This window comes from Nomascus leucogenys, chromosome 22a, assembly GCF_006542625.1.
Source record: "Nomascus leucogenys isolate Asia chromosome 22a, Asia_NLE_v1, whole genome shotgun sequence".
Taxonomy (NCBI): Eukaryota; Metazoa; Chordata; class Mammalia; order Primates; family Hylobatidae; genus Nomascus; species Nomascus leucogenys.
In genome coordinates, this window is record NC_044402.1 from 87,055,191 (window position 1) to 87,071,259 (window position 16,069).

The 16,069-nt window shown below is 36.8% G+C and overlaps 1 protein-coding gene across 2 annotated transcripts in view; it reads left to right on the top strand.

Annotated features, from left to right (window-relative positions):
• Positions 1-16,069, top strand: part of ITGAV (integrin subunit alpha V) — a 91,960-nt gene that overhangs the window by 48,246 nt on the left and 27,645 nt on the right. For both annotated transcript variants that reach the window (XM_030803397.1, XM_030803398.1), the window contains 8 exons: positions 46-90; positions 1,248-1,291; positions 1,380-1,436; positions 3,841-3,893; positions 4,310-4,512; positions 9,640-9,831; positions 12,703-12,748; positions 14,853-14,960. In XM_030803397.1, coding sequence (XP_030659257.1) covers positions 46-90; positions 1,248-1,291; positions 1,380-1,436; positions 3,841-3,893; positions 4,310-4,512; positions 9,640-9,831; positions 12,703-12,748; positions 14,853-14,960 — 748 coding nt within the window. The remainder of the gene's footprint in view (positions 1-45; positions 91-1,247; positions 1,292-1,379; positions 1,437-3,840; positions 3,894-4,309; positions 4,513-9,639; positions 9,832-12,702; positions 12,749-14,852; positions 14,961-16,069) is intronic.

The window sequence follows — 16,069 nt, forward strand, 5'->3', positions numbered from 1 at the left end:
TAACTTCCTTGTCCTGATGGTTCTCCCCTTTGGTTTCCTGTTTAGGTTACTCTGTGGCTGTCGGAGATTTCAATGGTGATGGCATAGATGGTATGAAGTACTTGAACTATATCTAATCTTTAAAAAAATTAGATTAAGCATTTGAAACATGTGGCATTGAAAATTTTAAGCAGTTTGAGTGGCTGGGTGCTGTGGCTCAAGCCTGTAATCTCGGCACTCTGGGAGGCCGAGGCGGGTGGATCCCTTAAGCCCTGGAGTTCAAGAACAGTCTGGACAACATGGCAAAACCCTGCCTCTAGAAACAACACAAAAATTAGCTGGGCGCGGTGATGCACACCAGTGTCCAACTTCTCGGGAGGCTGAGGTGGGAGGATCTGCAGAGCCCAGGGAGGTTGAGGCTGCGGTGAGCTGTGATTGTGCCACTGCACTCCAGCCTGGGTGACAGAGCCGAGACCCTGTCTCAAAAAGAAAAGAAAAGAAAAGAAAATTTTAAGCAATTTTAAGCCATCGTTATGGAATATAACAGAAGAAATGAGGAAGATGTTAGCACACTGGTGAGAGTCCAGGCTAGGTCTGTGCTAAACTTCCTCTAGTGGCTGCTAAATTGAGACAGCTACACTTGGCTTCAGTGCCTTTCCTTTCTGCTTCTTTTTAGCCCCCAACACTGTTAGTGATTTATTTAGCATTTTCCTCCTTGTCTTCAGCAAATTCATTCCTCTGAGAGAAAGAATTAGTGTCTTCTTTCTTTAGGCATCCTTTGTTACCTTCTGGGCCATCTCTGTACGGTTATTATCCCATCCTCTCATTGTCCATCCATCTTCCTTCAGAGCTCCATTTAGGAATCACAGTCTTTACCTGATTTTGATCACATTTTTGTGCCACAGCCACTTCTACCCCACTTCAGTTTGCTCTGTATTATTTTTCATTACTGTACTACTAAACTAAATGTAGTTTTTCTTCATTCTTAGGTTACTTTATCTTGTCTATTCTTGTTTAACAATATTACAAATGACTTGAGGGCTTATTTGCATATGTTTGAGAGCCCTCAAGAATTTATATTTTGTAAATTTTGATTTTATAGTTTAAAAATGCTGGGCTATTTATTATGGAGTACCAATTTTTCTAAATCGATTGTTTGTTTTGAACTGAAGTAGTAAAACTTAAAGCTTGCTGACATAGTCACTTCTGGTCTGCAACTTCCAGTGTTGTCCTAAAAAATGAATAATTTGTTTGTTTGTTTGTTTCAGACTTTGTTTCAGGAGTTCCAAGAGCAGCAAGGACTTTGGGAATGGTAGGACAGTTAAAAGGTATTTTTAAAAAAATCTCTAAGTTATCTTCTATTTTACTAGAGTTCACATACTTCTGTTTTTCCTTCACAGGTTTATATTTATGATGGGAAGAACATGTCCTCCTTATACAATTTTACTGGCGAGCAGGTATGCTTCCAAAATACGATCGCCCTCTCCCACTATAAAAGCAGTATGTACTCATCGGAGAAAATTTGCGAAGTAAAACTGTAAAAGTGAACTATAATCTCATCAAATAGATAATTCATCCAACTCTTATCATTTTGGTCAAACTATTATCATTTCTCTTTTGAGAGTGTGTGTGTGCGTGTGTGTGTGTGTGTGTGTGTGTAGTATATAAACAAAAATTGGTTTATTCTGTATTTTTCATTTTGTCTTGCCTTTTTCACTCAGTATTTTATCATCAGAGTTTCTAATGTCTTAAAACTTTCCCTGGCAGTATCAGAATGGTTTAATGATTCCATAATATTCAATATTCTAGATATAAGATGGGCTTTAAATATTTCATCTTTGTTTTAACCCAAGTAATTTGGATATTTTGGCTTGTTTTTGTCTGCCTTTTTTTTTTTTAGGAAATGCAAAATCACATACATACAAAACCACAAAGACTTCCTTTTTCTTTACTGGTAACATTGAATTCTTTTTTAAGGATAATCTATGCCTTATAATTTTATTAGATGAAACAGAAAGCATGGCACAGATGTGTGTACTATAGATATTACAAGCAAACTTCATTTGTACTTACATGAAATAAGATATTTCTCAGCTAAAAAAATGCTAGTACTTTTCAAGTATTAGGCATTTCTCTGTGAGTACAGGCATTTTATAATATTCTCTGTTGTATGTCTCAAAGAATTATGCCATAAGTTGGTAATGATGAATAAACATTTAAACAGTAGGTAGAGAAAAATCTTTCTCAAAGTTTGCAGATCTGGGATTCAAGGCTTTTTATTCAGTTGAGATTGTTGGGCTTTGGGATAGTATTGATAGGCTGACTGAGTGGACTCATGGTTCCCAGAAACCTCTTCCCATTTGTGTGGCAGTCAGGATTGATGCGCAACCTGGAGGGCCCTGCAGTTGACAGGCAGTTAGAGTTGCTGCAGGGGTGGTCCCTTTGTTCAGTTTTGACTTCTCCAGCTCAAGCAGCTTCTCCTGTCTGGTGACCATGTATGAGTCTGGATCCTACTGTATGTACTCAGTGATACTTGCTTTATTCCTCCTTCCACTATTGGGAAGTGGGAGTGGCTAGAGAGGAGTGGGAAACATGGCTTTTAGATGAGGACAAACCTGGGTTTTCCATGCTCAATCTGTTATTGCATTGGATAAGGTATTTGCTGCTGAAAATCTGTTTCTTATTTATAAAAACAGGGATGCTGGCAACTTCCTCATGGGACAGTTGTAAGAATCAAAAGAAAACATTTGAATCATAGTGCCCAGGACAAAATATGTCTCAGTAAATGCCATCCTTTCTTTACACTTCCAAGCCAAACACCGTAGGTGACTAAGGCCCATGAATATCATTCTGTTACATAGTCGGCACATCAACCTTGTACCCCAAACATAGTATATTTTATTTCACAAGCTCTGATCTTGTTATTTAATACAGAATACACCTTTCATTTTCCCAATTACACTGTATCAACCCAAAATAGATAATGCAGGAATCTCCCTTATCATTCTCTCTTGATATCTGAGCCAATCAAATTTGAGAAGCATTGCTAACTTTCCTTTTTTGGTTTGTTGACTCATTTTTCACCTTACTTTATATTTAATCTGTCATCTCTTTTAGTTTTGTTTTGCACTTTCAGCTCTCTTTAGAGCTTTCCTTTTTCACATTTATTTACAGCTAAGCTGCTCACCCTATGAGAGCCTGTGGTCTCCTGTGGTAGGGAAAAGGACATTTCTGCTCCCTGTGCATTATAAGCTCGTAATAAACCCAAACACATTTGTACTGTGTGATTCAAAAGCAAAATCATGTGGCAAGTAATCGATAGAGATATGACACAAAAATGAGCTCCTTTCCGTATCTTTCCAAACAGTAATTTTTAAACAATAGTAGTAAGTTTCACATAGGGGAGCCAATTATTATCTATTATTAATAATTATTATCTATTATCCTCATGACATAGGCATCCATATAAAACTTGTTGGGTTCAATCACAACCTTTGTCTGTGACTATATATCTTTGTTAGTGTGCTTGTGTCTGGTATGTTTTGGGAAGTGGAGAGAAAGGGAGATAATAGGGTAGGCCTGGGAAGGAGAATTGATAGTCCTTAGACTTAAATGTCATATATCAACAACGCTGGAATGATATACATGTAATATATTGTGTCCATGATCTAGGAAAACAACAAGCCTCATTACCTGATTGTCATTGTGTTGGTAGAATAAACAAAAGACAAGACATTTAGATTGAAGCACTATATGCAGAGAAAAAAATTACCCTTTCTATTTGGTACATATATTACAAATGTTAATTGTCTAAACTAATTGGATGAAATATAAACATTTCATTTTCATCTTTTTATCCAGATGGCTGCATATTTCGGATTTTCTGTAGCTGCCACTGACATTAATGGAGATGAGTAAGTTTAAAAAAAATGTTTCCAGAAAGTTATCTTCTCATATTTACGAATACTCTACTCAAACTAAACATTTTTTTCTTCTGTTTTTGTATTCCTTTTCTGCTAATCTTTCTGTTTAAGGAAACAATTTGAAGCAACCTTAATCATGAATTCTAGAAAACCTCTATGTTTATTCTGTTTTTTTCAGTAGCTTTTATAACATGAACAAATAAAGTAATTTTATGAATTAACTCACAGTTTCTTAAAAGAATTAAAGGAAGGTTTGAATTTGAAATGAGTGCTCTGGTAATCAGTTTGTGTTTCACTGTGGGTATGAGAGATGCAGAAAGAGGAAAAGTGAGTTGTAGTAAGAAAGAAAATGCCTACTAAGAGATGAAATTTGATCTTGCTTTGGTGAGAAGATTCTGTTCTTTTAGTTATGCAGATGTGTTTATTGGAGCACCTCTCTTCATGGATCGTGGCTCTGATGGCAAACTCCAAGAGGTGGGGCAGGTCTCAGTGTCTCTACAGAGAGCTTCAGGAGACTTCCAGACGACAAAGCTGAATGGGTTTGAGGTCTTTGCACGGTTTGGCAGTGCCATAGCTCCTTTGGGAGATCTGGACCAGGATGGGTTCAATGGTAAGATCAAAGTTTAGCAGCTGCAGGTCCCTGATTATCTGTGTCCACCTGGAAAAGTCCTGTAACTCCATCTGTAGGAGTCTACACAAGCAAATCTTCTTCCTAGAAAGGTGGATTGTGTGTCAGTGAGTAACACACCAAGTTTAAAGACGGGTTTCTATTTTTCTTTAAAAATCAGAGCAAAGATTTCAAAAACGGACTCTCATGAGTTGTTATTCACTCAGCCTCAAATTAGAAGGTCAGAATGATTACTTTCTGAAAGGAACCTTCATTCCCCTGGTGCCTACTGCTAGCTGGTGGCTTTATGTGTTTCTGCATCCTGCTTAGCAGCAGTGCCCTCTTCTGTTCATTTGGCTACAAGTGTTAAAAAAAAAAATGCTTCCAGGCACATTGTCAAGGCAATGCTGACTAATGCATACCTCAAAGGTATGATTTGCCATTAATATTTTTAAAGCCATAACTTTGTTGTAGCTGTCCAAAACGTTCTAAGGGATGTTATATCTCCCTTCATGGTGGCATATTAAAAGTATAAGCCTATTCTTTTGTAATAGCACCATTTTAATAGTTGTCGATATCTTTAAAAAGCAAAGTTAGCTTTTACTTTAGAACTCTTTTCAGAAACATGAAATATAGCTTACAAATTACCAAGATTTTTTAAAAATGTATTAAAAACCTTTCTAGAGATCACAGAATGGATAGTTTAACTAGTTTGTGTAATCAACAGTATAGTAAGCCTATGCCCCCTTAAAACCTAAAGGAAAGGTATACATTAAGAAGAAAACTTTAAAAATACAGATGACTTGTTGTATATCTCAAATAGTAGTGGAAAGGTAAATGTTGTTTGCCCTGAAGATTTCACACCTGTCTTGTGGGTAGGTGCTATCATTTACTGGAAGCATCATCTGGAAGATTAACCCTAGATGTTTCTTTTTCTTTCTTTCTTTTTTTTTTTTTTTTTTTTTTTTTAAGGCAGGGTCTCTGTCACCCAGGCTAGAATGCAGTGGTGCAATCATGGATCACTGCAGCCTCGACCTCCCGGGGTCAAGAGATCCTCCCACTTCAGCCTCCTGAGTAGCTGGGACTACAGGCTCCCACCACCTAGCCCAGCTAGTTTTTTTTATTTTTAGTAGAGCTGAGGTCTTGCCATGTTACCCAGGCTGGTCTCTAACTCCTAAGCTCCAGTGATCCTCCTGCCTTGGCTGTGCGAAGTGCTGGAGTTACAGATGTGAGCCACTGTGACTGGCCAACCGGAGAAGTTTCAGTGGTAGAGAACATCTACCCAGAGGTACATTTGCTACCTAAAATAGAGGCTTAAAGATTTTTACCACAAAGAGAACTTAGCATAAATCAAATGGAGCTATGGTATGAAGTTCATAATAAAATGTGAAAAGAACACTATATAACAGACCAAATCATTACTTAATCATAACAAAAACTACATAGGAAATGCAGGGCTAAGTTTGAGGTTCCATCATAAATAAAGTTAATGAATTTTTTGCTGTGTAGCTGGGCCTCTGTCTCCCAGGTTTTCTGGGAAGCCTGGTCACATTTGCTGTTACCTTGTCTTGATGTTATTCCAGTTACTTTAAAGAAAGTTTTCTCATTACTATGATCTAGCCAACATCTCTTCCAGCTTTCTAAGTTTCTGTTATAATGTGTTGTCTGTCAGTACAACAAATATAGACAACAGCTTAAAAAAATGTGAAGTTTCACAATTATTTTACAAAGGGGTAAAATATAGATAAAATCATCCATAGAGGATGATTGTGGTCTCCCAAGATTTCTCTTTGGGTCTTACTGCACCAAATAGTAGATTGTGAATGATAATGTCTTTAGTGAAAAATTATCTGAGCTGTATTTATGTATAGTATTTAGTATATATGTACATATATAGGTTCTATTAATTATGTTAGATCTTTTGTTGTTGTTCATACATGAAGACATTAAGTGTCATTGTTCCTGTATTCCTATATTCCTCTCTTTCCATCTACCCCCACCCTAGGCATCATCAGGAGGGATATTGAAAACAAAACAATAAAGTTATGTTCCAAAATTTTATATAGCCCTAAGGAATTATGTGCAGTTTTTACCAGTACTCTTCCAGAAAAAGCAGAGGAAAAAAAGAAAAACAGGAAAGAGCGTCTAAAATGATCAAAGGAAGAAATCGATTGCATGAATGTGTAGGATTTTCCAGACTCGACAGATGATAGCGAAGAGAGAAGATGATCAACGTGTATAAAAATAATGAAGGGTTTAGGAAAGTTACAGATAATTTTTATTAAACAATCACTCAACGTTGGAGCCATTTTTTGTTGGAAAATTATATTTTAACGAATACTTTATTTATTATTTATTGAGACAGGGTCTTGCTCTGTCACCCAGGCTGGAGTGCAGTGGTACGATCACAGCTCACTGCAGACTCGACTTCTCAGGCTCAAGCAATTCTCCTACCTCACCCTCCCAAGTAGCTGGGACTACCAATGTGTGCCTCCATGCATGGCTGATTTTTGTATTTTTTGTAGAGATGGGGCTTTGCCATGTTGCCAAAGCTGGTCTCAAACTCCTGGGCTTAAGCAATCTGCCTGCCTCGGCCTCCAAAGGTGATAGGATTACAAGCATGAGTTACCGTGGCCAGCCTGTTTTAATAAATGCTTTATTAATGCATATGTCAGTAGAGAAGTTATGCTTATCTTTGTTTTTTTGTTTGTTTGTTTTGTTTGTTTTGTTTTTTTTTTTTTAGACTGAGTCTTGCTCTGTCGCCAGGCTGGAGTGCAGTGGCACGATCTCGGCTCACTGCAACCTCCGCCTCCCGGGTTCAAGCAATTCCCCTGCCTCAGCCTCCTGAGTAGCTGGGAATACAGGCACCCACCACCACACCTGGCTAATTTTTGTATTTTTAGTAGAGATGGAGTTTCACCATGTTGGCCAGGATGGTCTCCACCTCTTGACCTTGTGACCCACCTGCCTTGGCCTCCGAAAGTGCTGGGAATACAGGCGTAAGCCACCCCACCCAGCCAATTTACCTTTAAGGCTTAAAAAAGGATAAAAAGAATACTTTTACATAACTTAGGTACCCATTTTTAAGGATAACAAATTCTTAGTTGGTGTTTACTGCAGGCCAGGCACTCTTCTAGGTGGTGAAAATGAGCATAAATCAAAATCTACTCATGTCTTTAAGAAACTCAGCATCCAATGGGGGCAGCATATATGTTTAAAAAAAAAAAAAAAAAGCACCTCAATGTGATCATCACAGTGTTTGAGATCCCAGGCTTAATGGTCTCATGTAAAGGATGAGTGATCAAGGTATCGTTGATGTTTCAGGGGAGCCATGAGACAATGAGGCATGGCTTATTAAGGAGCTGTGAGACAGCTCGTGTACATTAAGGAAGTTGAGGCAATTTGTTATGGCTGGTACTTAGGGTCTGTGATAGGCAAGATACGAAATGTCCTTGGTCTCATGAAGCTTATGTTCTATAGCTTACTTACTTTGTGTAGTCATAGAATAAGTGAACAATGGGGAAATCTAGATGGTGATAAAGATGGTGGATTTTTTAGAAGGCAAGGTAATATAATAGAGTTTCGGGATAGAGAGGGTGATAGAGAAAGTAGGGGGCCGAGAGGGGTGGCGCACTGCTGCATAGCGTGGCTAGGGAATAATAGCTTGCTGACAGAATGACATCTGATCTAATGACAGAACGACATTGATCTATCATTTGGACAAATGAATAGAGTTGTAAAAGTTCTGGAGCAAAAGCTGTTAAGGCAGAGAGAACAGCAAATATAAGTCCATAGTTGGAAACTAGCTTGGTGTGTTTAAGAAACAGAAAAAAAGGCCAGGATTGCTGGGAAGAATAAATACGGGTAAAAAACTGGATGGCGTGGGGGTGGGGATGGGGAGAGGAATTAGATTTGCATGGTAAACAATGGAAATACCAGGTAGGGTTTAGAACTTACTCTAAATGCTTTGGGAACTAACTGAAGGATTTTAACAAGGGGATGGATGTGACATGATATGGTGAATGTTTGGCCCTTTTGAAGAGAAAGTTACAGGCAAGAGTAGAAGTGGGAGGCCACTTAAAAGGCTGTTTAAGGCCGGGTGTGGTGGCTCACACCAGTAATCCCAGCACTTTGGGAGGCCAAGGTGGGCAGATCACAAGGTCAGGAGATCGAGACCATCCTGGCTAACACAGTGAAACCCCGTCTCTGCTAAAAAAAAAAAAAAAAAAAAAAAAAAAAAAAAAAAAAAAAAAAAAAAAATTAGCCGGGCATGGTGGCGGGTGCCTGTAGTCCCAGCTACTCGGGAAGCTGAGGCAGGAGAATGGTGTGAACCCTGGAGGCAGAGCTTGCAGTGAGCTGAGATTGCGCCACTGCACTCCAGCCTGGGGGACAGAGCGAGACTCCATCTCAAACAAACAAACAAAAATAAAAAAGAAAAGAAAAGAAAAAAAGGCTGTTTAAGTGCAAAATATGGCAATGACTTGTCTAGGGTGGCAGCAGCAGAGAGAGAAGTGGTCAGATTGGTAATATATTTTAGAGGTAGAAAAGATAATTTGATGTTTGGGGTTTTTTAAAGATTTAAAGTGTTATTCATTGATCTTTCAGTTTAAGTTGAGCAAGATCAAGATGAAATCACAACTTACGAATTTCTGAGCAGATTGGCTTCTGTTCAGAAAAATCAATACCATCCATAAATAAATTAACTAGAATTTTGAGAGTGAAAATAAACTTTAGATGAATCTTTTGATGTGTCCTCCTCCATCCCCTACCTCTTAGTTTTAAGGAGGAAGCATTTGTGGTCCAGAAAGTTTAAGTGATTTGTTTAAGGTCAGAGCCAGATTATCTTGTTCTAAATTAATGTCTTTTCTGTACAGTTTTGTGTGAGTTTCCTTGAATTAGATTATTGCTTGTGGATAAAGAGTACCCTACTGAACTTTGAATTAGTGTTTATCATGATAAATGGGTTCAATAAATATTAAGATCTGTACAAATAATTACAAGTACTGAAACTTTCTTCTCTTCATCCTTGCCCTCCTCCCCCCTTCTCTCGTTCCTTCCTCATTCTTCCCTTTCTTTTCCTCCTCCTTACTTCTGTCATTCTCCTTCCCCCTCCTCTTTTTTTCCCCACAGATATTGCAATTGCTGCTCCATATGGGGGTGAAGATAAAAAAGGAATTGTTTATATCTTCAATGGAAGATCAACAGGCTTGAACGCAGTCCCATCTCAAATCCTTGAAGGGCAGTGGGCTGCTAGAAGCATGCCACCAAGCTTTGGCTATTCAATGAAAGGAGCCACAGATATAGACAAAAATGGATATCCAGGTGCTTTCTTATCAACACATAGAGCCCTTAGATTTTTCAGTCCTAATAGCAAATAGTATTAGTTACTGTTCTTGATTTATATTATAAATTATTGCAATTCAGTATTTCATGTGTTGATCAAACCTCTAAGATATTCAAGGCATCATTCCCATCACCTAAGGGGATCCGAAGAAAAGTCAGCTCTCTTTCCTGGGAGTGTACAGTATACTCTGAGCTTCTCCTGTAGTCTTTAATGAAATGAGAAGAGTATTACAGAAGCTGTAAACAAAAGCTAAATGCTCATTCTAAGCTGTTTTAATATTAGCTATCTTTTTTATTTTTTTAATTATGTAGAATTTATGTACTTGACTAATAGTTGTGATTTTTTTTTTTTTAAGACAAGGTATGGCTCTATTGCCCAGGCTGGAGTACAGTGGCACAATCTTGGCTCATTGCAGCCTCCATCTCCTGGGCTCAAGCCATCCTCCCACCGCAGCCTCCTGAGTAGCTGGGACTACAGGCACACACCACCACGCCTGGCTAATTTTTGCATGGTTTGTAAAGAATGGTTTTTGCCATGTTGCCCAGGCTGGTCTTGAACTCATGAGCTCAAGCGATCCACCTGCCGTGGCCTCCCAAAGTGTTGGGAATACAGGCGTGAATCACTGCACCCAGCCTTCATTGTGATTTTTTTTTAAAGTATATTATTTTATTTAATTCTCCCATTAATACATGAGTTAATATAAGCTCATTTTTGTAGCTCATTATCATACCATTTCTGAATGTTAAAAGAGACTGAGAAAGGCAGTTTGCCCAAGGTTGCCCACTGCATGGGTCCAATAGAGCAAGCAAGACCTTCTTCTGGTTCTTATACACTTTGGAGCATTATAAATGGATCTAGGATCAAAATAGATCTTTTCTTTAAATGAAATACAGTGTAGAAAATTTAGATGACCTTTGTGTTGAAACACTTAATATAAGCTCAATATAAAAGTATGTTGGTCTGTTTCCAGAAATAAGACATGAAGTTGATTCTCATAAATTAGTATTATTTTAGAGTTTTTTTGTTATAAATGCAATATATTTATTATCGAACTTTTAGAAAATACAGCAAAGCATATCTTTTCAATGTTTTTCCTATGCAGTCACACATTTTTTAAAAAGGAAAACATGCTTTTATATGCTATTCATAGTGTGTTTTATTCAATGTTTCAGAAACATTATTATTTTTCTAAAACATGAGTTTTCTGTTTCCCTTTGTGACAAATAGCTGTATCATATCTTATTTACCCTATTTTGTGGCATTTTTATCTTTCTTTATAATTCTTTTGTATATCTCTGATTATGTCATTAGGACAAAATTCAAGAATCACTGTGTCAAGTGTATGCACTTCTTTTTTTAAGGTTGTTAATACACATGGTCAAATTACCATCCCACTCCCTCCACAGGAAGGTTTTTATCAACTTGTTAAAGCACTCACCAGCAGTAAATAAGTCATTGTTTTCCCACACTTGTGCCTCTTTTAAAATAATTTTTAACTGTATAACAGGTGGACAGTGTATTTTAACTAACAGTTTGTGATTCTAGAAATAAGGCATGAGTTTGATTCTTTTTTTTTTGAGACGAAGTCTCGCTCTGTCACCCAGGCTGAAGTGCAGTGGTGTGATCTCAGCTCACTGCAAACTTCACCACCCGGGTTCAACCGATTCTCCTGCCTCAGCCTCCTGAGTAGCTGGGATTACAGGCAGGCACCACCACGCATGGCTTATTTTTGTATTTTTAGTAGAGATGGGGTTTAACCATGTTGATCAGGCTGGTCTTGGTCAGGCTGATCTCGAACTCCTGACTTCGTGATCCGCCTGCCTCAGCCTCCCAAAGTGCTGGGATTACAGGCATGAGCCACAACGCCTGGCCATGAGGTTGATTCTTAACTATACATAAATAAAAATGATTATTTTTATTAATAATCTAATGTATAGTTATGAGGTTGATTCTTAATTATACGTTAGATTATTAGTAAAAATAATCATTTTTATTTGTGTGTATATATATATATATATATATATTTACTTCTGTGAATTTCCTTTTTGTGTCTTTTTTTTTCTTCTTTGCTACTGGGATCATATTTTGCTTTTCTTTCATTCATTCATTTTTTTTAAACTTTCACCGTGTCTTAAATGTTGCGAATATTAACTTCTTAACTCTTGTATGTATTTTCTAGTTTGTCACATTTGCATTTTGAGCATAAAGTTTTAAACTTTTATGTAATTAAATCTCTCTGTTTCTATGTTTTTTTTTCATGTGCTTTTCTGTTTAGAAAAGACTTCCTCAAATTTAGCTTGGGTATACTGTGAGATAGAGCTCTCATTTGACTTTTTCTGAATCGTTAACCAGTTGAACCAGTGGCATATGAAAACTAATGCTTTTCATTCTTGCTGATTTGAGTGCTATCTGCTATCGTATTTTATACACTATATATGTGTGTGTATACATATATATATATGTATACACACATATTATATATAGGAAATAGAAAAGAAATTTTATAATAAGATTGTAAAATCCACAGGCATCTTTAAAGCTTTTTCCTTTGGCAGTATGTATGTTTGGCAGGTGTATGCTTATCGTTGCTACTTTTTACTAAATATTCATTTAAAAGATTTATATCCACCTAGATGAAAGTCTACTTTATGATAAGCATTTTCCACTGGTGGTAGTTTGTTTACTGTTTTTATATATTTTAGCCTTTTATATGATATCTTACAACCTTTTAATGAATAGTTTTGAGAATTTGTTCAAGCCTTTTTATGTTCATTGAAAATTTTATAGAATAGTATATACATTTTAAAAACCATTATCATTATTAACATGTTTTTCCACTCTTTCTTAAGACTTAATTGTAGGAGCTTTTGGTGTAGATCGAGCTATCTTATACAGGTGAGCATTTTCTGTATCCTGTAGTATAGGAATATTCTGAATTATTTGAACATTTTTAAATTAAGTGTCAGTGTTTGAATTTTAGTTTAATTTTCTTGAAATAATGATAAAATTTGTTCTTTCTATTCATGATTTGCTGCAGGCAAATAGTATTATTTTTATTGATACGTAATAATTGTACATATTTATGGGGTACATGTGATATTTTGATACATTCATACAATGTAATGATCAAATCAGAGTAATTAGGATATTCATCATCTCAAACATTTATCATTTATTTGTGTTGGGAACATTCAGAATCCTCTCTTCTAGCCTCTCTTTTAGCTATTTTGATTTTTTATTTTCTTTGGAGACGAGTTTCAGTGCAATGGGACCATCTTGGTTGCCTGGAACCTCTGCCCCCTGGGTTCAAGCAGTTCTCATGTCTCAGCCTCCCAAGTAGCTGGGGTTACAGGCACATGCCACCACACCGGCTAATTTTTGTATTTTTAATAGAGACAGGGTTTTGCCATGTTGGCCAAGCTGTTCCTGAACTCCTGGCCTGAAGTGATCCACCCGCGTCAGTCTCCCAAAGTGCTGGGATTACTGTCATGAGCCACTGTGCCCAGCCGGCTATTTTGAAATGTACAATAAATTATTGTTAACTATAGTCAATCTACGGTGCTATTGAACACTAGAACTTCTGTCTTTTATTTATTTGTTTATTTTTTGCCCAGTCTGGAGTGCAGTGGTGCAATCTTGGCTCATTGCAACCATTGCCTCCCAGGTGCTAGTGATTCTCATGCCTCAGCCTCCTGAGTAGCTGGGACTACAGGCATGTGCCACCACACCTGGCTAATTTTATGTATTTTTGGTAGAGACAGGGTATTGCCATGTTGTCTGGGCTGGTCTTGAGCTCCTGGGCTCAAGTGATCCACCCATCTCAGCCTCCCAAAGTGCTGGAATTACAGGTGTGAGCCACTGTGCCCGCCCCTTCTTTGTCTTTTAAATTATGTTCAAAGGTATTCTCCTGTAGTTTTAATCTCTCTAAAAATTGTCTGGGTTTACATTTTCCTATAAGAAACAGGAAATTAACCTCATGCTTATGTCTTGGTATTCTCTGACCACAAGGTCAGTATGTAATGAAACCCCAAATGAATATTTTATTAGAGCAATATGTATGAATTTATATGTTTCTATTTCCCAATTTCTTATGTATCCCTAGTTATTCTCTGTATTTCATCAATTCCTCATGACTTAGAATATCAGTTGGCATCCCAAGTAGTTAAGATGTTTACATATCTATGATCTGAGTTTATACATGGCAGGAACACTAACATTAGTGTTGTGTAGCAGAGTTTGTGATGGGTCAATTTAATTGTAACTATACATTACTTAACAGATTTCAGAGATTTATCGTTTTGAGACAGGCACATTGACTTGAGCCAGCTGTATTTTTGTATAGGATTTAAACCTGTGTATCTGAACTCAGGAAAACTGTATTTATTTTAATTTATTGTTTTTAGTTTTTAAAATTGCTGTTAATTATATAATGTATGTGGTAAAAATGCAAACAGTATAAGAAGGGTATATAAAAAAATGTTTTACCTCATACCAGCTAATACTTTATTTGTTTCTTCTATTAGAAATATTCTATGCATTAAAAAATCATATTATGTATGTATGTATGTATATCAGTAGACATCCTTTGTACTTTTTGGGGTTTTTTTTCTCTCCCACTAAAACTATATGTTGGTTTTGTCTTAGAGGTCATCCCACTCATTTTCTCCGTGGTAGTGTAGTGAATTTGGTAGATATCTCACAACTTATTTAGCCATTCTGCTTTAGTGACTGAATTAATATAGGCCAGCCATTGTCCCACTTTGCCTGGAACTGAGCGATTTCCCAGGATGCAGGAGTTTCTGTGCTAAAATTAGGAGAGTTCTGGGCAACTGAGACAGTTGATCACCTACGGTTATGTTGTTCCTGTTCCTTTTACTATTACAAACAATGCTTTTAGTAGACATTGTACTATATATGTAGTGAATATGACCAAAAATATTTCAATCAACCTAACTTTTTAAATAATTTTTTTCTTTATCTTCTTTTTCCCCCCTGCTAGGGCCAGACCAGTTATCACTGTAAATGCTGGTCTTGAAGTGTACCCTAGCATTTTAAATCAAGACAATAAAACCTGCTCACTGCCTGGAACAGCTCTCAAAGTTTCCTGGTAAGGGTATTTGTTTAATAATAGTTATTATTGTGATTATTGTTCAGGCATTGTAAGAACAATTGAAAATGAAGGTGGTAGGGCTGAAATATTGCTAAAACAGTTTCTGTGAGTGTACTGTTTTTTCTGTTCTTTTTTATTTGAAGCAAGGTCTGCCTCTGTTGCCCAGGCTGGTGTGTAGTGGCACAACCATGGCTCACTGCAGCCTTGACCTCCCAGGCCTAAGTGATCCTTCCACCTTGGCCTCTCTAGTAGCTGGGACTACAGGCATGTGGCACCATACCCGGCTAATTTTTTAAATTTTTTGTAGAGATGGGGTCTCCCTATATTGCTCAGGTTGGTCTCGAACACTGCTATGCTCAAGCAGTCATCCTGCCTCAGCCTCCTAAAGTGCTAGGATTTATAGGCATGAGCCATTGCACCTGGCCTTATACTCTATTTTCATGTTATAAATTGGATTATAGAAATAGTGCTCCAAAAAAGATATCTAAAGGCTGTAAAGAGACTCTATAAATTAGTATGAAATTAATTTTTAAAGAATTATGCATGGTCAATGAATATTTTCAAAAAGAAAGAAAAGCTAATAAGATCTCAGTTCATTTATATGTAATTCCAAACAGGCCCATGAACACTTAAATTTTTAAAAGATACCTTGTTTTTCAGATTTAATATCTGTGAACAGCTGTATGAAAAAAATTATTTTGCTCGAATATATTAATTTTCTGCTTATTCCTTTACTAGTTTCCAAAGAAAAATATAATATTTTTTCATAAGTTAAATATCTGAATTCTTCTCTACTCCATTCTTTCTCTCATCTTTGTCATTTGTATGCTACTTCAGTAATTTTTGCTCTATTTTCATTATAGATATTTTTTAAGTTGTCTCATGCTTTACTTCACAATATTTAAAAGCAAAATGTAGAAACCAGTATCTTTCTCATACATATCAATGTAAATATAAAACTAATGAAAAATCTTGACCCGTATACCACCAAAATCACCATGAGTAGTCATTCATGAGTTCCCATTTTGGGAAACACTATTCATGTTCCTTACTTACACAGAAGAGCTGCAGAGAACTTATGATCAAGGAGAAAATGATTGGTACCC